General features: G+C 45.6%; 1 protein-coding gene across 3 annotated transcripts in view; it reads left to right on the top strand.

Moving 5' to 3' along the window:
* The first annotated feature begins 393 nt into the window (after positions 1-393).
* Positions 394-22,768, top strand: part of tjap1 (tight junction associated protein 1 (peripheral)) — a 33,886-nt gene continuing 11,511 nt past the window's right edge. For 2 of the 3 annotated variants that reach the window (XR_012180137.1, XM_073482007.1), the window contains exons 1-7: positions 394-653; positions 11,141-11,260; positions 12,044-12,088; positions 15,223-15,393; positions 18,253-18,281; positions 19,053-19,214; positions 20,872-20,938. Coding sequence is in view for 2 of the 3 variants with exons in the window: in XM_073482007.1 (XP_073338108.1) it covers positions 15,274-15,393; positions 18,253-18,281; positions 19,053-19,214; positions 20,872-20,938 (378 nt within the window). In the remaining variant the exon portion in view is untranslated. The other variant, XM_073482008.1, reaches the window with a different exon arrangement.

Raw genomic sequence — 22,768 nt, 5'->3', positions numbered from 1 at the left:
AAACGTATTAAAACTGCAAATAATTTTGTATATATATTGAATATAATCTATAAATGTTTGACATTGTTTATATTGTTTCTTATCAGCAGACATGAGTAATTATTGATTAATACTCTGTGAACACACGCTGAACATCATAGCTGTGATAACTGTGTTTATATTGATGGATTATTGTGAACAGACTGATCAATAATCATATCAACACCGACTCTGAGCTCCACCTGTCTACAGCCGCTGAACAAAGGTGTGTGACGTCAGCACGCAGGACGTCTGACGGGTGGAGAGGGGGGGTGTCAGCGGGGGGATCGGGATTCCTGAGGATTACCCGTCATGCCCCGCGGGTAAAGATGGCGACAGCTGAGCAGGGCAGCTGATCAACTTTCTCCGCGGCTCTCTCTGCGTTTCTGCCGTCGGTCGGAGCGCCTCCTCCGGCTGCTTCTCCTCCCGCCGCCCCGCTCGGTTCTTCTCCTCGGCCGGAGCTGTTCGCTGCTCCTCGGCCTCGGATCGGTTCGGAGCCCCCCTCCCTCCTCCTCCCTCCTCCTCGCCCCAGCGGAGGAGCAGAGCGGAGCTCCGGATAAACTTTCCTCTCCTCTCCGCTCCCCGGGACTGCTGGAGGAGCGACCCGGGCCGAGCCGCGCAGCCCGGCCGCACAGGTAGGACCGACCCGGTGAGCGGTGTTTCTGGAGGAGTGTGTGTGGGTAACGGCTCGGTGTGTGTCGGTGTATGTGTGTGTTTGTGTGTGTGTGTTCGGTGTCGGTCGGTGTGACAGTTGGCTGCAGCTTGTTGTACTGGGCCACAGGCGGACCTGAGCGGGTTTGTGCCGGTCTACCGGCCCGTTCACCGGCCGGCTGGTGTCGGGGCGGTGCTCGGGCCCGGTCCGGCCCGGTGTCGGGCCCACAGAGCCCCGCTGTGTTTGTCGTGTCTGTCCCCCATCAGCCTGTCAGACAGAACTGAGGGCTGACTGTCAGGTTTGTGTTGAATCATTCACTGTGTGTGTGTGTGTGTGTGTGTGTGTGTGTGTGTGTGTGTGTCCGTCCACTTCATCCACCTGCCCTTCCTAACAGCCAATCACAGGGCAGGATCACCTGCTGGACAGTCTGTCTGTCTCCTCAGGACCCTGAAGCTTCACTTCCTGTCAGCTGGTGTATCAGTGATGTCATAAACCTGATCAGTGACGTCAGCAGAGTCAAAGTAGATTACATCCAGTGTAATCGAGTAACTTCTGAATACTCCAAGAGTCATTTAAGCCTCTTGAATCAGCAGATAAAATACTTCATCATGAGCAACTCCTCCACCTGACCCCTCCAGACTCCACCTGACTCCACCTGACTCCACCTGACTCCTCCAGACTCCACCTGACTCCTCCAGACTCCACCTGACTCCTCCAGACTCCTCCAGACTCCTCCAGACTCCACCTGACTCCACCTGACTCCACCTGACTCCACCTGACCCCTCCAGACTCCACCTGACTCCACCTGACTCCACCTGACTCCACCTGACTCCACCTGACTCCACCTGACTCCACCTGACTCCTCCAGACTCCACCTGACAACTCCTGACTCCACCTGACTCCTCCAGACTCCACCTGACAACTCCTGACTCCACCTGACAACTCCTGACTCCACCTGACTCCACCTGACTCCACCTGACTCCACCTGACCCCTCCAGACTCCACCTGACTCCACCTGACTCCACCTGACTCCACCTGACTCCACCTGACTCCTCCAGACTCCACCTGACAACTCCTGACTCCACCTGACAACTCCTGACTCCACCTGACTCCTCCAGACTCCACCTGACTCCTCCAGACTCCTCCTGACTCCTCCTGACTCCACCTGACTCCTCCAGACTCCACCTGACAACTCCTGACTCCACCTGACTCCACCTGACTCCTCCTGACTCCTCCAGACTCCTCCAGACTCCACCTGACTCCTCCAGACTCCACCTCACTCCACCAGACTCCTCCAGACTCCTCCAGACTCCTCCAGACTCCACCTGACTCCACCTGACTCCACCTGACTCCTCCAGACTCCACCTGACTCCTCCAGACTCCACCTGGACCAATCAATGGGCATTAATCAATCAGCGGAGATGATCGTTAATGTAATTAAGTTGTTGTCACATTAACAGTTAATTGCAGGTATTACTGTGGCCTCAGTGTCACAGTGTAAATACATCACTGTCATTAGCGTTGTTGATGCTGCTGTTGTCGTGGAAACAACTTAAAAATGTTGAAGTTTTATGGAGAAACTGACAGGAAACAAGTTTAACTGCTTCATCAGAGGACACACGACGGTGAGGCGTTCAAGTCGAGGACGACAAAATATTCACATTTATAAAGAAGTTAAATGAGTTTTGAGCTGAACACAGAAGTTTAGTTTGATTTAATACGTGACAACATCTGGTCGTTTATAAAAACATTAATAAAAACAGGATGATTTTCAGTAGAACACAGAACAAACTAACTGTTTTAAACAGCGTCACAACTTTTATAGCGTCTGCTAGCGGTACGGCTAACTGAGCTAACCAGCTAATGGTAGCTACGGTTGGCAGCAGTTAGTGTTTACTGTGGCGGTTCGCTGCCATGTTATCATCAGTTAAATCAAACCAGCTCTCTGACAAAATAAAGATCAGAGTAATCAATCAGAAAATTGTCGATTTAATCTTCACTGACATCAAACTCAGTTTCTCACAGTGATTTTATGTTTGTACACGTTTTGCAGGTCAAACATTCAGATTTGATCTGAAGTCACACTGAAAGACTTTCTAAATGTGAGCAAACAACTAAAAGTGGAGATGAAGTTTGTTTCTTCAGACTCAGAACGCAGCAGCTTCTAGATGATCTCTCCACAACACCAACATGTTCCAACTGGTTTCTTTAAAACTAATTGTCATCATTCAGTCCAACAACAAACGAGTCACATGACCTCAGATCAGCTGTTCATCCTGCAGGTCGGTGATTGGTCAGTTTGTTCTGATGCATCAGGTATCACAGGTAACACGCTGTGTAGTCCAGGTGTTAATCAGAGAGTAACTCATGATACCAAACGTTTCATGACACGGTGCAGTGCAGTATATATGATTCAGCTTTAGTTTATTCAACAATAAAATCAAAGAGTTAAAGAAGAAGTTTTATTCATTTAGAGCTGAAACTATTGATTATCATCACAGCTGATCAGTGATTTATTGTCTGAAATCAAACCTGTAGTTTAGAGTCACTGTGAACACATTCAGTCTGTTTCTGTTCAACATCTTCGTGATGAAACTCCTCCGTTACACAGCAGCTTCACTTAATATTCAGAGTGTGTGTGTGTGTGTCTGTGTGTGTGTGTGTCTGTGTGTGTCTGTGTGTGTGTGTGTGTGTGTGTGTGTATCTGTGTGTGTCTGTGTGTGTGTGTGTGTGTGTGTGTATCTGTGGAGCAGATCTCTCTGCTCTGCTGCTTCTTTTGACTTTAAATTCACAAAATTAGCTGCAGGAGAAACACACACACACACACGCTCACGCTCCTGTCAGTCTGTACTGAGGGTTGCAGTGCACGTCAGGTACATTGTATGTATTCACAGTGACTGTTGGTCCAGGCTGGAGGAGGAGAGATGAGGGGAGGGGGGCAGGTGCATACAGGTGAACTTCCTGTTATCATCAACATGGAGGCATGTAGCCTCAGAGCTGTTTGTCTCTGAATGTTAAGGTCCAGGTTCAGGTTCAGGTCCAGGTCCAGGTCCAGGTTCAGGTCCAGGTCCAGGTTCAGGTTCAGGTCCAGGTCCAGGTTCAGGTTCAGGTCCAGGTCCAGGTCCAGGTTCAGGTCCAGGTCCAGGTCCAGGTTCAGGTTCAGGTCCAGGTCTACTGATGGACTGAATGTGTCGTATGTTTCAGTTTTCTTCTTTCCGTCAGTATTTAAACATCAAGACAAGCGTTTGATCTGAGTAGGAAATGTCGTCACATTTGTGTAGAGAGGAGAGGAAGCATCAGACATGAAGAAACTGACTAGCTTAGCAACATCAAGTCTACAGACGACCCATAATGCATCACTGTCTTCAGTCTGACACTGAGACTGACCCCATTCACGGAACGTGAGATGGAAATGTCAGCCATTTTGATTGATCAGAACATTGTCTGTCTTCAGGGTCAGACTGGTTTATGTTGAACCTGCTGGGACTAAATATCTCAGAGCAACATATGAAATCACCTCCTGTTGTGATTATTGATACACTGCTGCTGAACATCAGTATTTATTAACACATGCCGGCTCTCTGATAATCTGACTCCAGAGTGACTTCATGAGTCCTCGAGGTGTCAACCACTGTCAGTGAGTCACAGCTGTGAGGGTATTCATATTCTTCAGTTAGATATCATGATGTATCTTTGTCTCGCAGTGTATCGATTATCACTGAATTTCTATATCGTGATAATATTGTTATCACGAGCACCGTGTCATGAAACGTTTGGTATCATGAGTTACTCTCTGATTAACACCTGGACTACACAGCGTGTTACCTGTGATACCTGATGCATCAGAACAAACTGACCAATCACCGACCTGCAGGATGAACAGCTGATCTGAGGTCATGTGACTCGTTTGTTGTTGGACTGAATGATGACGATTAGTTTTAAAGAAACCAGTTGGAACATGTTGGTGTTGTGGAGAGATCATCTAGAAGCTGCTGCGTTCTGAGTCTGAAGAAACAAACTTCATCTCCACTTTTAGTTGTCTGCTCACATTTAGAAAGTCTTTCAGTGTGACTTCAGATCAAATCTGAATGTTTGACCTTTAAAATATGTTGCATGCACCGTGTTGTTATGTTGTGTGAAAACATAACAACACGGTGAGAACTTGAGTTTAATGTCAGTGAACTGATCAGAGCCTCAGGTCAGAGGTCAGAGGTCAGGTGGTGTCGTCTGTTGTTTAGTTTCCCTGGGTGTTTGTTAAATGTCACTGTGTGTGTGTGTGTGTGTGTGTGTGTGTGTGTGTGTTCAGGTGTGTTCAGGTTTTATTCATATAATTCTCAGCAGCCAGCCCTGTGCAGCTATACTGCACTGTTGCTAGGCAACAATCTGAGTCTGTGTTTTCTTTATTATGTCAGCAAACTGACAGGAAGTGAGCTGAAGGGTCTTCATCCGCTGTATGAGGTGGACTGATCTGGACTCTGCTGGTCTGGACTCTGCTGGTCTGGACTCTGCTGGTCTGGACTCTGCTGGTCTGGACTCTGCTGGTCTGGTCTAACGACAGAGACAGTCGTTTGAGGGTTAATGAACAGAGTCCTGAGCTGACTGACAGACACCATCTGTCACTGTGTGTGTTTTCCACTGAGCTGTGTGTCCTGCTGTGTTCACCTGCTCAGGTGTGTGTTTCAGTCTCAGATGAAGTCTGTATGGTTTCTATTTCAGTCTGTGCGGTTTCATGTTCAGGTGAGTCACGTCGTGTCATACGAGCTCAGTTTCCTGTGAAAGTGACATCAGACTGAAGCTGTGTCACATTTCCACTGAAGACTCTGATTCTCAGCTGAGAAATCCTCCGAACATTTGATCCTCGGAAGACGGCAGACTCATGAGAAACACAGTAGACCAATGAGGAAGAAAGGCAGCAGTCGCTAGAGAAGAATCGCTAGAGAAAAAATGTCATTAGAGATGGATGGCAGTTGCTAGTTGCTAGAAGAGGAACCTAATCGACAGGGAAGGACAGAAGTCAATTGAAGAAGGACGGTAACTGGCAGTGGCTAGAGAAGGCCAGCAGTTGTCAGAGAAGGACAGCAGTCGTCAGAGAAGGACAGCAGTCGTCAGAGAAGGACAGCAGTCGTCAGAGAAGGCCAGCAGTGGCTAGAGAAGGACAGCAGTCGTCAGAGAAGGCCAGCAGTGGCTAGAGAAGGACAGCAGTCGTCAGAGAAGGACAGCAGTCATTAAGGAAAGACAGCAGTCACTAGTCGTAAGAAAAGGATGGCAGTTGCTAGTTGCTAGGGAAGGACAGCAGTGGCTAGAGAAGGACAGCAGTCGTCAGAGAAGGACAGCAGTCGTCAGAGAAGGACAGCAGTCATTAAGGAAAGACAGCAGTCGCTAGTCGTAAGAAAAGGATGGCAGTTGCTAGTCGCTAGGGAAGGACAGCAGTGGCTAGTCGCTAGGGAAGGACAGCAGTGGCTAGAGAAGGACAGCAGTGGCTAGAGAAGGACAGCAGTGGCTAGAGAAGGACAGCAGTCGTCAGAGAAGGACAGCAGTCGTCAGAGAAGGACAGCAGTCGTCAGAGAAGGACAGCAGTCATTAAGGAAAGACAGCAGTCGCTAGTCGTAAGAAAAGGATGGCAGTTGCTAGTCGCTAGGGAAGGACAGCAGTCATTAGAGAAAGACAGCAGCTGTTAGTTGCTAGAAAAGGACGGAAGTCGTTAAGGAAAGACAGCAGTCGCTATAGAATGACAGTAGACAGCAGTTGCTAGAATGGAAAGCTGTCTAATGAGAAAGACGAAAAAACAACACTAATTGTGCTGACCAAGAGAGTCGCCCCGAGGACAGTATTTTCGATAAAATGGACAACAGTTAACTAGAAAAAGATGTCAGTCAGCACAGAGACGATGTCAGTCTGTCTGCTGTGAAGATTCAGTCTGAATCTCCTCTAATGGAGGCACTCAGCCTGATACAGACTCCATCCAGCTCAATACTCATCCTCATAATCAAACATCCTCTTCAGAACAAAACTTTATGAGCCTGATGGTGCAGAAACGGCTCTAGCTCAGTGATAAGAACAGAAAACATTAAGATAGCGAGAGCTTGTGTGATTGAAACAATAAAACAGTCATTTAAACAGAAAGACAACATGAATCTGAAGGTGATGGACAGACAGACGGCCACATTGTGACAGATGTGTTTTTATTCTGCCGGTGTTGGAGGTTTTCTCTCTGCAGGAGGGTTTTGTGTGCGAGATGGTCGACATGTATATTTTATTAGAGTGAAGTCGTCTCGTTGTGTTTTTTGCTTCAGTGGAGCAGAAACGTTCCTCTGTCTGCAGAGCTGAGTCAGCAGAGTCCAGCTGGATCCACTGAGTCCGCCTCAGGTTCAGACCAGGTCCAACAGTCAGGTCGCCCGTCAGGTAAACACTGTGACTACAGCGGGGAGAAGAAAACACAGAATGACATGAAGCAAAGATGACGGATGGTAGTTTCTGTAGAATAACAGGATAAGAAGGAAAAGGAGGAGCTGCAGGAGAAAAGAGGAACTGAGCAGAAAGTCACACAAAGAGGGAAACGGTGGTGAACAAATGAGGAGAGGATCTGGAGTCTTTGTTCAGAGTTTCATGTGTTTGTTTGTTCAGAGTCTGACAGGATGAAGGTGAAGAGGAGGGTCGCTCCACGCTCTCATCTGACATGTTGTTTTTCTTCTATAAGACTTTATTTCAGAAACATGTTCACACCAAATGTTGTTCATATTTTATTCATGAGTCAGACAGACGAGATGTGTGAGTGTCCTTGACTCGTCCTCTGTGTCTCCACTGTTTGTTTCATGTTGGCTCATTATCAACTCTTAAGTATATTTTATTTAATCTGCAGTTTATCAATGAATCATTTAAGATCGACTGTCACTGAGTCTGAAGCTCCTCCTCCTCCCTCTCACGTCTTTATCTCAGGTGAAGATCAACACTGCACAGTTCAGTGAACAAAACATTTTAATTAGCTGATTATAATAATAAGAACTGCTGTGACCATCACCGTGGTCCAGTTCACAGCCGACATTAACCTGCGTCTGAGTGACCACCTGTGATCTGATGTCACTTCCTGCTCTGTATGCAAATAAACACGTCCATCACCGAGACAAAGAGACACAAAGACAGAAAGAAGTTCATGCAGAACATTTGCTGAATTTACAAGAAGGAACAAATAAGTCAGAATCAGTCAGAGACAGAGTTTCACACAGTTTATAAAGTGTCTCCAACTCAACAACTCACTAAACTGACACATTTGTTAAGGGAGTCTGGGGACAAAGAAGTCGCCTATATTGGTTACTGTTTAGTGTATTTGTAAAATGTGACATGTTTAGCATCAACAACTTACTGTTTTCATTTAATGCTGAATTTACAAGAAGGAGACAATGATTCAGAGTCTGTCAGAGACAGAGTTTCATAATGTTTATAAAGTTTTACGGTACGCAACAACTCCTAAAATTAGATGATTTGTGAAGGGAGTCTGGTGAAATTGTGGTTAATAGTTGGCTTCATGTATTACATTTAATGCTGAATTTACAAGAAGGCACCAATGATTCAGAATCTGTCGTAGCCGTTTCACAAAGTTTGTTAAGTTTCTCAAAACACTCACCAACTCTTAAAATCACTACATCTGTTAAGGGAGTCTGGTGATGTTGTGTTACTGGTTCAGTGGTTGGATAAGTTGGAACGGGCAGATGAACAAATGAAACGCGAGGTCACCTCGAATAAACTCGTGGATTTCTGTCTGAACGTTGTTGGAAACATTTGTGATGATGTAAGAACCGTTTGTTGGTCGTCACGTCTGTTTGAAGGGTTAAATTAGAAGTTAGGTGTGGTGTGTGTGTGTGTGTGTGTGTGTGTGTGTGTGTGTGTGTGTGTGTGTGTGTGTGTGTGTGTGTGTGTGTGTGTGTGTGTGTGTGTGTGTGTGTGTGTGGGATTACATGGCAGAGGGGTTTATCTCCGCTCAGAGACGATTATGGCGGGGATGAGCTCGGGGTTGGGGGGGTTGTTTTGTCCTGGGTCTTTCCTGCTCTCTGATTGGTTGATGGCAGCCCCTCCCTCGGTAAAGATAAACTAATAGAGGCTGACCTGCAGTCAGTTTATGACTAATTAAATAAAGCCCAGTTGCTACACTTAATGCTGCAGAAACAGGTGTGCGTCGTGACGGCAGACAGGTGGTGTTTGTGTTAACGTGACTGTGTTCAACACGTCTGAACAGCAGGTGAAAGGCATTCTGGGACATGTAGGCGCAGCTGTGGAGGAATTGAAGGAAGGAAACATGTTGAGTGTGTCTGACAGACGTTCAGTCACAGACTGTTGAATTAAAGGGTCTTTGGTGAAACAGGAAGTGAAAGTCGTTACTTCCTGTTTAAACTTCCTGTTTAAATGTTCGTGGTTTTACTTTCATTAAGGATTTAAACACTCACACTATATTTATTAATTACATACTCGTCCATGCCGTCTAAATGTCCTAATGATGTCACCACACAGTAAACGTCAGCATCTGATTGGATGAATGATGTCACTGACACAGTCTCAATAATCAATAAAATGATGTAAAAGTTAATATTCACGTTGATGATCGCTGCTCTTCTTCTGATTGGATAAATTTAATGTCTAAACATCACACTGACACACCTGCTGTCACTGAGCTGTGATTGGGCAGTCAATCTCTGGGGGCGGGACTTAGTGGCACCACTTCCTGTTTTGTCTTTTATCTTCTGGTTGTTAAATTCAAATTCTGCGTCCTGATTGGTCCCCCCGCCGTTCATCTCTGAAGCTCTTATAATGAGGTCATGTGACCTGATGCCGCCACATCCGCCATCTTTGGAGCAAAGTTAGCATCAACTAGCGTACTGAGCTATGTGGCAGTATATTAGCTTGTTTCTATGGTTACAATAATTTACATTTATCACACGTCACGACTGAACCTGCTGGTTTTTCCTGTGTGTCCGGAGTCAGATTCATAAATATGAAATCAAACTTTCACTGTGATTTTAGATTATTGTTTAATATTTATAATGAAAATTAAAATTTGGAATAATCAGCTTGATACACGACAGTAAGTCGAGAAAAAATAATTAATGTATTTTAGCGTCAGAATAAAATCAAACTGAACTTTTTCATCCTGTTAAATTTTCCTCTCAGATGATTCAGTTTATTTATTAGAAGAAAGAAATGATTTCTGAAGCTGCAGTCCATCAGTTTTTGATCAGAACCAGATGGTATCAATAGTTCACGTGTCAGACGGACAGCTCTGTGTGTGTTCTGGGTGCAGTCAGTGGATTTCCCAGCATGCCATCTGCTGCAGTTTGACCTTCAGTTGGAGGTGAGCGTGTTGTTCAGACGCTGTGATGTCAGCGGCAGGTTGTCAGCTGGATGCTTCGCTTCTCAGACGCTTCATCGAGTCGTTCTTCTGACAAACAGACAGACGGCCGTGACTCACACACACACACACACACACACACACACACACACACACACAGCCTGAGAGAGAGAGAGTGTGTGTGTGTGTGTGTGTGTGTGTGGGCAGACGGTGAGTTTCCGCTGACTGAAACTGGAGCGTCTCTGTTGTGATTCTCCTCGTCTGTTTGGTTTTTACGGTCAGGACTCAGTGAGATATTCAGTCCTAAATCTCACCTGTACTCGCCTGTACTCACCTGTACTCACTTGTACTCACCTGTACTCACCTGTTCTCGCCTGTACTCACCTGTACTCACCTGTACTCGCCTGTACTCGCCTGTACTCACCTGTACTTGTGATGTTACAATCATCAAACTATCAAAGACAAAAAGCTAAATGATCATTTCGTTTGATGAGGACGTACTCATATTTTATTTCTCTGATTTTTTTATTGGGGCTTTTAAATCCTCCGTACAGGCTCCATGTTTCATAAAGCGATGAGTGTGCAGGTGTTTATCTGACGGCTCTGATTGGTTTCGGTCTGTTATGTGATGATGTTTTGGCAGGTGAGGAGGCGGGGCTTCTCACCTGACCTGACTTGTGCAGGCAGCTTATACAGAGCTCTGATGTTTCATGTCTGAATGAATGAAAGTGAAGCAGCTTCTCTCTGATGACGCTAACGAGTAGCTGTGGTCTAATTAAGCTAAAAGCTTCACCTGACAGACGGCCTGCTGTCACACGACACCGACCGTACTGAGGCTGTGCCTGCAGACGACACTCAGGGGAAAAGAGTTTCCACTGAGCTGCTGGGTCAGACTGTTTCTCATACAGAGTCATTTAAAGGGTCGGTTCTCTGTTTTACATGAAGATAATGTTGGTTTATTTAGTACTGAGTCATTGAGTCTGTGGATATAAAGCTGTTTGTAGCTGTTAGCATGTAGTTAGCCTGTATGTAGCTTGTAGTAGCCCTCTCTCTCTGCCCTCAGCGCTGTCTTGCAGGCTGACTGACAGCAGGTATTGACTGGTGTTTTTCCATCCGCTCGTCTTGTGTTTCAGGTTATCGGAGGCCTGAGGCTCACATGCCCAGAGGACGAGGAAGAGGAGGAAGAGGACTGAGTGTGTGAGGACGACCGCAGCAGAGAGGATGAAGAAGAGTTTTCTGTGCTGACGCACAAGGTGAGGACACACACACACACACACACACACACACACACACACACACACACACTGTGGCCTTGGCTCTTTTGAACAATGCATTTTTGTCCTTAATGTTTTTCTGACTGAAGCAGGTTCATGTTTTCAGGTCAGTTCATGATGGAGTTGTAATGATTAATTTTTATGACTCCGGTCATCGTTGTTATTATTATTATTATTATCTACCTGAGTGATGAGACATCATCACACTGACTCATGTGTGACTCTTACCTTTAAAGCTCAGAGATGTTGACGTACAGGACGGCTCGATAACGTTTGTTATAATGAGACATTTTGTGTGTTAGAGAGCCCAGACACTGGTCTTTAGATTATTGAAGATTTCCTGCACTCAGGAATCAATCTACCACCTCCTCCGTCCTCAGAGGAGGAGGAGGAGGAGGAGGAGGAGGAGGAGGAGGAGGAGGAGGACGAGGAGGTTTTCAAAAAGCTCAAAGGTTTAACAAGTAAAGAGACATCAGAGCAGCTGGTCCTCCTCACGTCTTCTTCTTCTTCTTCTCTGGTGTCTCTGGACTCACCCTCCGGGGGGCTGCAGGTTTATTAACCCCTAATGACCTGCCCCGTAACCATGGCAACTGATTAAAGTGTGAGCTGCATGATGAGTCTGATGCTGTCTGTCGTCAGGCTGCAGAGTGTGTGTGTGTGTGTGTGTGTGTGTGTGTGTGTGTGTGAGTTTTAATGAACATTTATAAAGTTTACTGATGTCTGATGTCACAGCTTATGTGTGTGTGTGTGTGTGTGTTTCAGGTGTTTCTGTGGATGAAGTCACCTCTGGATCAGCTCACACTTCAGGTACAAACACACTCCTGAACTGATGATGTCACAACCTGAAAAACCTTGAAATGCCTGGAAATCTCTCAAACCTCCTGAAGCTTCTGAAACATCCGACACATCACAACAAACTGAGATGTGAATCCTCCTCAGCTGTTTACCACATCTCCTCTTCATCAGTGAGTCTAACAGCTAAACGCTCAGACAGAAGAAAGTAAGGGAACTTGAGTCAGGATCAGTTTGTCTGATCATTCACAAGGTCAATGATGAAGTTTTACACTCAAGTCTGACTTTTAAAACACATCCAAGAAACTGCAGGAGTATTTGACTCTTGCTGATTTCCCATCATGCTCTGCTCCTCAGCTGCAGCAGTGTCTGCATCAAACGTTCAGTCTGAGGATTAAACCTGACACTTTCAGTATCAGCTCAGTTTTCTTCAGAAGAATCAGCTGAGAGCCGGAAGTGATCGGTCCAGAGCAGGAAGTGATCAGTCAGGGGCAGGAAGTGACCGGTCCAGAGCAGGAAGTGATCGGCCAATCTGAGAGAGGAGGAAGAAGAGAAGACAGACAGGAAGAAGGAAATGAAAGAAAGTAGAGTAATGAGAGAAAAGAAAGAAGGGAACATCTGTAAAGAAGTGAAGGAGGACAGAAACAAAAGAATCAATAATAGAAAACAGAAAAAACAAACATGGAGAACATGGAGGAGAAAAAGAGGAGATGAGAGCTGCAGCATCAGAGGATTCTTAAAGGGTTCTCATAGATAAAAGTGTGTGTGTGTGTGTGTGTGTGTGTGTGTGTGTGTGAGAGAGAGAGCTTTGCGTGACAGCAGAGCATGCTGGGTAAAAGCGCTCGGGGCGTTTTGAATGTAAAATTCAGGAGCTGCAGTCAGACGAGACGAAGGCGCTCTGCTGCTTCACCCTCAGCTGTGACTGTCAGGCGTTCTGTCTGTAAAGCTGCAACATGTCAGAATTTTAGTTTCCGACACTCAAAGTTAAATAAACGATCAACAGTGTGAAGAAAACTCAGTTCTGACATCATGTGAAAGACGTCATTGTGTTGTGTTATCTACTGAAGTTAGCATGCTAACCAGCTAGCCCTGGGCCTGGGAATCTCTTCCTCCTAGCTGTCCTAAGCTCCTGTGCTAGTGATGTAAACACCAACTCTCCAACTAGCTGCACGGCTAATTGAGCTAACAAACTGCAGTCATGATCAGAAACCAGTGAGCAGCAGCAGGTGATATGCTGCCCCCCATTTGTTCGGTGTATGAGTTCAACAGCTGGTTAATTTTTACATACTGCACCTTTTTCAGGCCCGCCTCCCTAAAGCCCACTGTATTCTGATTGGATAGCGACATAAGCACCGCCTCCACCTCCTCCTCTCTGATCACTGCACACAAACACGACTTTATGACTTCATTCACTGATTTTGGTGAAGCTGGATTTTATTGAGACAGCTTTACTGTTCGATGAAGTAGTTCATGTTAGCTAGTTAGCTCAGTTAGCAGTGCAGCTAGCGGCCCTATCAGTGGACTCTGCTGTGGATGGGTGATGTCATGTTTCCTACAGTGAAGCTAGTCTGACATTAGCATCAGTAACTAAGGGGGCGGGACTTATGACGGGTCAGTTACACACTGTGTGAGCTGTCGACTCAGAACAGGAAGTCAATCAGTGACAGAGTCATGACCCGTCCTCAGGCACAGGACAAAGTAACTGGTGGTAAAGAAGTAATCCTGCAGACTTCATCAGTCATCAGGTTTGATAATAATCACAGATTATTTATTATTAAATAGTTTGATTAAAATATTCATAGAGGAACCAGTGTGAGCAGTCGTTTCCTGTTCAAACCATGAAAACTTCACTTTCACATTCTGGCTTCATTCCAACAGTAACAGCAGCTGAGGCTCATGGGTAATGTAGTTTTTAGTGGCAGAAAAGATGGTTCAAAGTTAAAGTAACAGAATGAAACGTAACCAGATGATCCATTGTTTTCACTCTGAGGACAGACGGCATCATAATGAAGTGTGTGTGTAAGAGAAAGAGACAGGAAGTGACAGTGATCGATGGCTCGTCATTGGTCCCCTCAGGGCAGAGCGTGGTCATGTGATGTGGACAGACTCTAAATGGAGTGGGTCAGAAACAGACGGCTCAGTAGAGACAGGAGGAAAGTAAATATCACATATCTGTACTGATCTATACATTTTGATTTCAGTAAATTTCAAGTGGCAGAAACAGAGTTTGTAACTTTAGAGTAAGTGTCCAAATATTCAAAAAACTATGTCCAAGTTACTCAGATTCAGTTATATATGATATATGTTGTATATTTGTATCTATGAAATGACCATCTGTCAGATAGGAGACGTTTTTATATTCTCCACATTTATATTGTACTTTTAAAATGTATATATTTGTAAACCTGTTAACTCACAGGGGACAGTGTTGGGTTTAGCTGAACGGCTAATTAGCATCTACATGCTGAAACAAATAAAAACTAACAAATAGATAAAAACATCAAAGATCGTGAAGCTTAAACAAACGAAACTGTGACCTCTAAAGACTTCTTCTTCTGTGGTCCTGTTTTTGTATCGTTGTGATGTGATCTGACAGTTAGCATGTTAGCTCTGTTAGCGTGTTAGCTCTGTTCTGTGTCATTCAGATTAACAAGCTAATGCTGACATGCTAACGATGGCCTCGTTCAGATCAATGGAGCTGCACTTCCTGTTCTGGAAACAAACTGCGATCAATGTGTCGCCTCAGGCACACACACACACACACACACACACACACACACACACACACACACAATACATGTACTGACACACTTGTGAGGACCGTTATTCAACATTCACGTTTGGACTAATTTTGGGCCACTTTTGATAAAATATAAAAAAATGTGTAGGTCTGAAATCAGGTCCCCACAAAGATACCAGAACAAACACGCACATCAGGTGTGTGAGAGAAGGAGGTGTGTTTAATGCTGATGAGGGACGAGCGAGCATTGATCTGCACAGAGAGAGAGAGCGAGCGAGAGAGAGTGAGAGAGAGTGTGACAGCAGTGAGTGAGTCCAGTCGTGGTTGCGGCGTTGTGGTCGGCGGTTGGCGGGCAATCGGCGGGCGTCTGCATCATTTCTACCTCATCTAACTCTTCTTCTCCTGGCAGGACTGACACACCGACAGACAGGAAGTGAGGAAGGAAGGAAGTAGGTCAAGGATGACGAGCGCGGCACCGGCCAGGAAGCCATACCGTAAGGCTCCGCCGCAGCACCGCGAGACACGCCATGCCCTGCCTGTTGCTCCGCCCCCGCCGGCACCGCAGCACGACATCAATCAGGTAAACCAACACACCCTCAACACACCTTCATCCCCCCTGCAGCGCCTCCCCCACCTCCAAACCGCCGCCTCAAAACGGCCTCAGAGCACCGGGTCGCGTCATGGCCACCGGACCTCGCCGCCTCTGCCCTCTGACAGCGAGCTGGACGTCTCTAGTCTGTCCAGTCTGGAGCTCTGCATCCCGCCACCACCGCTTTTCAGTAGCCACACCCACAGGCCCAACCAGACCAGAACCACCGCTGTGGGCGTCACCACGAGCCCTCGCCATCCGGGACATCGAAGCCCCGCAGCTGCTAGGAAACATTCGCCAACCCGCTGCGACAGAGAGCGCCACATACGACCTCACCGGACGCAGGCCGCCGCGCCTCCGAAGAGCATCCTGAAGCAGCCGGCCTCGCTGGGCGTGGAGCACGCCTATGACATCATCAGGAAGTCCAAGTCAGTGGAGCTGCTGGATGAAAGCAGGGGGAGGGGCAGCTCCGTCCGCCATCCGCCGACACGCTCTCTGGACCGGTCAGAGCAGCGGGTGGCAGCTTCGCGACGCTCCTCGGAACCGCCCTCCCCCTGCAGGACCAACTGGAACTGGAAGATGCAGGCTCTGCAGGAGAAGGTCCGCTTCTCCAACTTCCTGGATGAGATCACCTCTCGGGTCATGAGCCCAGCCAACCTCACGCTGCTCGGCAGGACGCCCTCCAAAGAGCAAGGAAGTCCGGCCCCCCAGCGGCGCCGCTCCACCCACAGGAAGCAGCAGGCGGAGGCGCCGTCTGCAGATCGGACTCGACGCTGGGACGACTGGTTGGCGTCGATGCAGCGGTCGGCCAGCTGGTACCAGCCCCTGGAGGGGGAGGGGCTGAAGGGTGACATCACTGAGGGGGCGAGGCCTAAAGAGGAGGCGTTGGGGGGGAACAGAGGAGTAAAGATGGAGGTTCTGGAGACAAAAGAGCCACCGAGACACAAACACAGACTTCCTGTTTCTAATCAGTCGCTCCTAAAACACGTCAAGGTACGTCGTCTTAACCCCTCCTCCCCCTCATCTAAACCCCGCCCCCTCCTCTTAACTCCTCCCCCTCCCCTGCCCTCTGACAGGTGACTTCCTGTTTGTGTGTGACCCTCCTGACAGTTAAATCAATAACTCTATATGTCGTGTTGTTTATGTTTGTTAAGGTCGTTATTGATTTAAAACATGTCGACAGTTTTAGTGTGTTCACGTGTCGTGAGTTTTATATTTTCTTTACATTAAGTCAGATAAATAAACATCATCGCAGTAAATAAAGAATACAAACATCAGACTGAACTGTAACTGAGCCTGCAGGCGTCTGCAGAGGGACCGTTAACCCTCCTGTCAGTCCGTCAGGTGTTCTGTTTACCTGCATCAGTTGTTTTCATGTTAAAGGCACGAAGAGAAAATGTTGATGATTATTAAAAGTTTCTGCTGAGTGAAGCGTTAAAGTTCAGACGCTGATTTAAAGTTAACGGATCTTTTACTTTATGAATTCTGGTCTTTAACTGAAGAAACTGAAGCTGCGAGTCAGAAACTTTATTGTTTTGAAATGCTGTCGTTTATATTTCTACGTCCTGAAGAACAGGAATCCTTGTAACTCCAGGAGAAAATCATTTCACAGTAAAACTGAACAGAAGCAGACCGAGGTTCTGTTCTGCTCGGCCCAGTTTGGATCATTATTATGTCTTTAACTTTTAAATGAGCTGTGGCCCAAAGCAGAGCCTCCTGTCAGCCTGAACATCGTTAACAAGCAGCAGATTTGTTTGTAACACGAGTAAAAATAAAACAAATCAAACGGATCTTCTGTCGAAACAAGTTTCAGTTTCACTGTTTGAGACTTTTTAAGAAATCAGAACTGAGAATATTTGTGTTTGTGTTTCTGTCAGATGAATTATTATTATGAACGAATGCATCAGTTTCTACTCTTTTATTAATGTTTGGCCTCAAGAACCAAACTCCATTTAAAAATCTGTTAATTTAAACGTTCTTGTTGGGAACAAACATTGTGTCTTTACTAAAGGTAATAAAAAAGTTTAAAGAAGTGTTCAGCGAGCGGCTGCTGACGGGTTGGATTACTCGCTGGAATACCCAGAATGCACCAGTGCAAAGGTCAGGAGATGAAACATACATTAATCTTGATGCAGCCAGCTGAGGATGTTCATCTCTACACTCTTCATATTGATTATCAATACTGACACTTGAAGAAACTGATTCAGTGTCCGGAACACATCAGACAACGGAGCGATCTGATTGGCCTTTTCGCCGCTGCCTTCACAGCAGCTGAGTCATTGATTGTGCAGCTGTGTGGGCGATCGATCAGCTGAGAGGATCCATCATGTGAAGCCCAGTGCATGCTGGGAGCGGACGTGTTTCCATATGTCGACAGAGATCGATGACACAGACAGGAAACATCCGTGCGCCTCCACGATGAGGCTTCATCGACGTTCACTGAGCTGTCGTCACGTCACGTGACGGTCATGTGGTCAGTCGCGTGGAGCAGCTGATGTTCGGCTCGTTTGTGTCGGTGACAGTTTGTAAAACACGTTTTCATGATTCTCACAGCAAACAACAAACCTGATGGAACAAAAAGAAATTCAGAGTTCAGAGTTTTAATGAATTTGTTCTTTGTGTCGTGTTTGTTGTGACGATAACATTTTTATTAAATCAATATTATTTAGATGATTTGTTTCAAACTGTTTGTTTCTGTCAGCAACACGACTGTGACTCGTGTTGCATCTGAATTATTTATATAATAATAACGAGAACAGTAAGTCAACATGTAAACATCTCGTTATCAGCAGAATATTTTTCTTGTTCTAAAACAAAAACTGAGCAGATTTTTTGTTTCTTGTGTTTCAGGAGGCGTTATCAGACTCTGACAGGATCAGGTGAGACCGCTTTCTTTTATTTATTATCTCTGCTCAATCAATCAATCAATCAATCAATCAATCTTTATTTATACTCCAGAGATCATTGATGGGTGATTTACAACGACACTGAATCAAAACAGAACAAAGAAAAGACGCCATGATGTCACTCAGACACACGACAGTTTCAGAGCTTCACAGACGTAAAAACATTAAAACATTCAGAAAATAACAAACAAAAACAAACAGACAAAAAGTCACAGATCATAAAGAAGTTTCACGTCTGACTCAGTGAGCCGTCGTGTTTTCAGTCTGTAGAATAAAACATGATTAATAATAATTAATAACTGTTTTTATGACTCGTGTTTTTAACTTTGTGCAGTTTTTGTGTAAAAATAAAGAATAATTCATGTGTTCAAAGTTTTAATACCACAATGTAAAATACTCTGATTACTGCATTTAAAGTATTACTGAAGTAAAAGTACAAAAGTATCAGCATCAAAATATACTTAAAGTTTAAAAATAAAAGTACTCAGAATAATATAGATCATCAGATTATGATGATTGATTATTGATCAGTTCATTTTAATAACTTATTTACTTTAATCTGTAATCTTACATCATTTATTACCTGATCTGTTTTAATAATCTGAATCTGTACAGTAACTCAAGTTATTATATAAATGTAATCAAGTACCTCGGATCGTCTTCAAGTACAGTACCTGAGTAAATGTACTTAGTTACTTTCCAGCACTGTAAACCTGACGTGAAGACTCTCGTCTCATTACCCAGAATCCTCCAGCAGCAGAATGAGGACCTGCAGCGCCGCCTCTCTCACTCCACCCACAAGATGGAGGCCATGGAGGCGGAGTTCGACGGCAACCGTCACTACATGGAGGCGGAGCTTAGCCGCACCAGAGACGACCTGGACAAGATGAGGGACAAGTTCCGCAGGTGAGGACTCGGCGGGTCCGTATCAGACTCTGACGGTCCGGATCAGACTGACGGTCCGGATCAGACTCTGGCGGTCCGGATCAGACTGTGACGGTCCGGATCAGACTCTGACGGTCCGGATCAGACTGTGACGGTCCAGATCAGACTGACGGTCCGGATCAGACTGGCGGTCCGGATCAGACTGACGGTCCGGATCAGACTGACGGTCGGACTCTGCTGAAGCTGTGTCAGTTGTGTCCTGGATCTGGTCTGTGCTTGTTTCTGATTGGCTGCTTCAGTTGATGATGTCATTAGATGACTGGTCGTGTTTGTCTGCAGATGTTTCCATGTGTTTTAATCAACACACACTCACACACTCACACACACACACACACACACACACACACTCACTCACACTCTCACACACACACACACACTCTCTCACACACACACACACACACACACACACACACACACACACACACACACACACACACACACACACACACACACTCTCTCTCTCTCTCACACACACACACACACACACACACACACACACACACACACACACACACACACACACACACACACACACACTCACACACACACACACACACACACACACACACACACACACACACACACTCCTGGATCCATATGTAATGACTGAGATCAAAGACGGTGAATTAATGAGAGCTTCACTCCTCTCTGATTATCAGAAGCTGCCGGCTGTGAAGAGTCTCGACACACAGCAGGAAGATGTGTTTGTGTTTCCTGTTTAGCTGTCCTCCTCCTCCTGTGTGTGTGTGTGTGTGTGTGTGTGTGTGTGTGTGTGTGTGTGTGTGTGTGTGTGTGTGTGTGTGTGTGTGTGTGGATGGTAAACACAGAACGTTGTTTCTGACCAGGTAACTTTCACACCTGGTGGGTTCAGTCCAGTGAACTGTGTGTGAGAAACTGTTCATCTCCTCCATTTTGCTCTGCAGTGATAATCAGTCTGTAAAACAGGGAGGAAGTCAGTGAATGGCTGCTTAATGAGGCCGGAGATTTAACAGGATAACGAGAGGAGGAGGAGGAGGAGGAGGAGGAGGAGGAGGGGAGGAGGGGGAGGAGGAGGACGACAGAGGGGGCAGATCAGATGTGGGACTCAGTGTTTAACCAGCTGAGACGTTTTATAGTTTTGACCCTGAAATCTGCAGATGAAGCTGAGAGGACGCCTCGACTCAGCCGACTACAACTGGAGAGTGACTCGGCTGTGACTCGGCTGTGATTCGGCTGTGACTCGGCTGTGACTCAGCTGTGATTCGGCTGTGACTCGGCTGTGACTCGGCTGTGATTCGGCTGTGACTCGGCTGTGACTCGGCTGTGACTCAGCTGTGACTCGGCTGTGACTCGACTTTGACTCGACATAAATTCCCCATTCCTTCCTTCCTTAAACCAGCCTGTGAAACAAACGATGTAAACGAGGAAGTGAAACAGTAAAATTGTTCCATCAGTTTGTCCTCTGAGGGCAACTGAGCATGCTCAGTAACCTCCTCTCTCCCTCTCTCTCCGTCTCTGTCTCTCTCTCTCTCTCTCTCTCTCTCTCCGTCTCTGTCTCTCTCTCTCTCTCTCTCTCTCTCTCTCTCTGTCTCTCTCTCTGTCTCTCTCCCCGTCTCTCTGTCTCTCTGTCTCTCTGCAGACTCCAGAACAGCTACACGGCGTCTCAGAGAGCCAATCAGGATCTGGAGGAGAAGCTTCACGCTCTGGTAACCTTTGACCTCCTTCAGCTGACCTTTGACCTTCCGGCCTGAATGTTTAAATCAGAACCGGATCACAGACGATGTTTTGATCAACATTAGATTAACGACATGGTTGGTGTGCTCCGTGTCGGTCCAGACGGTCTGTAAAGAAACTCAGAACACATCAGCACATACAGATTATTATTTATTTAATTTTAATACCTCTGATTGATGAGAGTAAACATCACGTTAATGTTCAGTTATTATTTCTCATCACAGATGATTTAAACACCAGGATGAATAAAATAAAATAAGAAAATATCATCTCTCTGTGACATCACATACAGATGAGCCGATGATAATAATATTAAAAACAATAGTTCCTGGTTGTTATGAACTGTCAGTCAGAATAAGTGTGTTCGTGTTGTGTCTGCATGTCACTGATCAATATGTGACGGTTTATGTTTTCTCTACAGCGTGTGTGTGTGTGTGTGTGTGTGTGTGTGTGTGTGTGTGTGGCTCATTGATCACACTCAGTCAATAACTGATCGATGACTAAATGAAAACACTCTCTGAGGCAGTTTATTGATTAACTGTGGAAAAGCAGAGTTGACGGACAGCAGGCTGGTTGTTATGGCGACAGAGGTCACCGAGTCAGTTTACAGTCGAACATAAAGAATCAGACGTTAAAATAATCTGTTTGTTTCTGTTTGTCAGTGGGTCACAGCGTCGCAGATCCCAGACTCCCTTAACAAATGTAGTGATTTTAAGAGTTGTTGAGTTAAAACAAACTTTATAACGTAGTGAAACTCTGTCTCTGACAGACTCTGAATCATTGTCTCCTTCTTGTAAATTCAGCATTAAATGAAAACAGTAAGTTGTGTGTCTCCTTGTAGAAAGTGTCAGTTTGTGGCAGCATGGCTGCACCAGCCTGTCTGCTTCTGTGTCTAAAGTGCTAAAGTCTGACCTGCCAACATTTAGCAGCTGTTTGAACACACTGTTTACACTGATTTCACCATTTACACTCAATTTATGAAAGAAGAAACATTTTATTGATGCTAAACATGTCACATTTTACAGATACACTAAACAGTAACCAGTATAGGCGACTTCTTTGTCCCCAGACTCCCTTAACAAATGTGTCAGTTTAGTGAGTTGTTGAGTTGGAGACACTTTATAAACTGTGTGAAACTCTGTCTCTGACTGATTCTGACTTATTTGTTCCTTCTTGTAAATTTAGCAAATGTTCTACATGAACTTCTTTCTGTCTTTGTGTCTGTTGGTCTCAGTGATGGACGAGATTATTTGAATACAGACTCATGTTGATGTCGGCGTTGACCTGACGGGACCTTGATGTCACATGAAACTGAATATTTAATTAAAACGTTAACGTGAGGAGTCGTTAATGTGGATAAAACCGTCTCACCCTGATTTATTTAAATCGAACATTTAGAAAGAGTCATTTTTACTTCCTGTTTGTCTTGTTGTCTGACGTCGTTCTTCATCTCTCTCTTCTTTCTCTTCTCTCCTCTTTTCTCACGCTGCTCTGTGATGGATTGACTCATCTTCATCATCTTCATCATCTTCACCTTCATCTCCATCAGGCTGCCGTCAGTCAGACATGGGTTCATGCAGTTGCGTCTCATTCATGTTCTTCCTCCTCCCCCACATCCTGTCCATCCTCCTCATGCTCAGTTTTCTTCTTCTCTGGTGTCTGTTTGAACACCAAGTCCTGACCTCGTGTTCAGTTAGTTGAATCTGTTAAAACACTGTTTTTTTTAATGGAGTTCTGCTGGAGGACAAACATGAGCAGAATTTCTTAAGAGAATATAACTGAATATATATTAGGGTTATCGT

Source organism: Pagrus major, chromosome 15 (genome assembly GCF_040436345.1).
Source record: "Pagrus major chromosome 15, Pma_NU_1.0".
Taxonomy (NCBI): Eukaryota; Metazoa; Chordata; class Actinopteri; order Spariformes; family Sparidae; genus Pagrus; species Pagrus major.
Note: the sequence above shows the minus strand (reverse complement) of the source record. Positions and strands in the feature narration are given on the sequence as shown.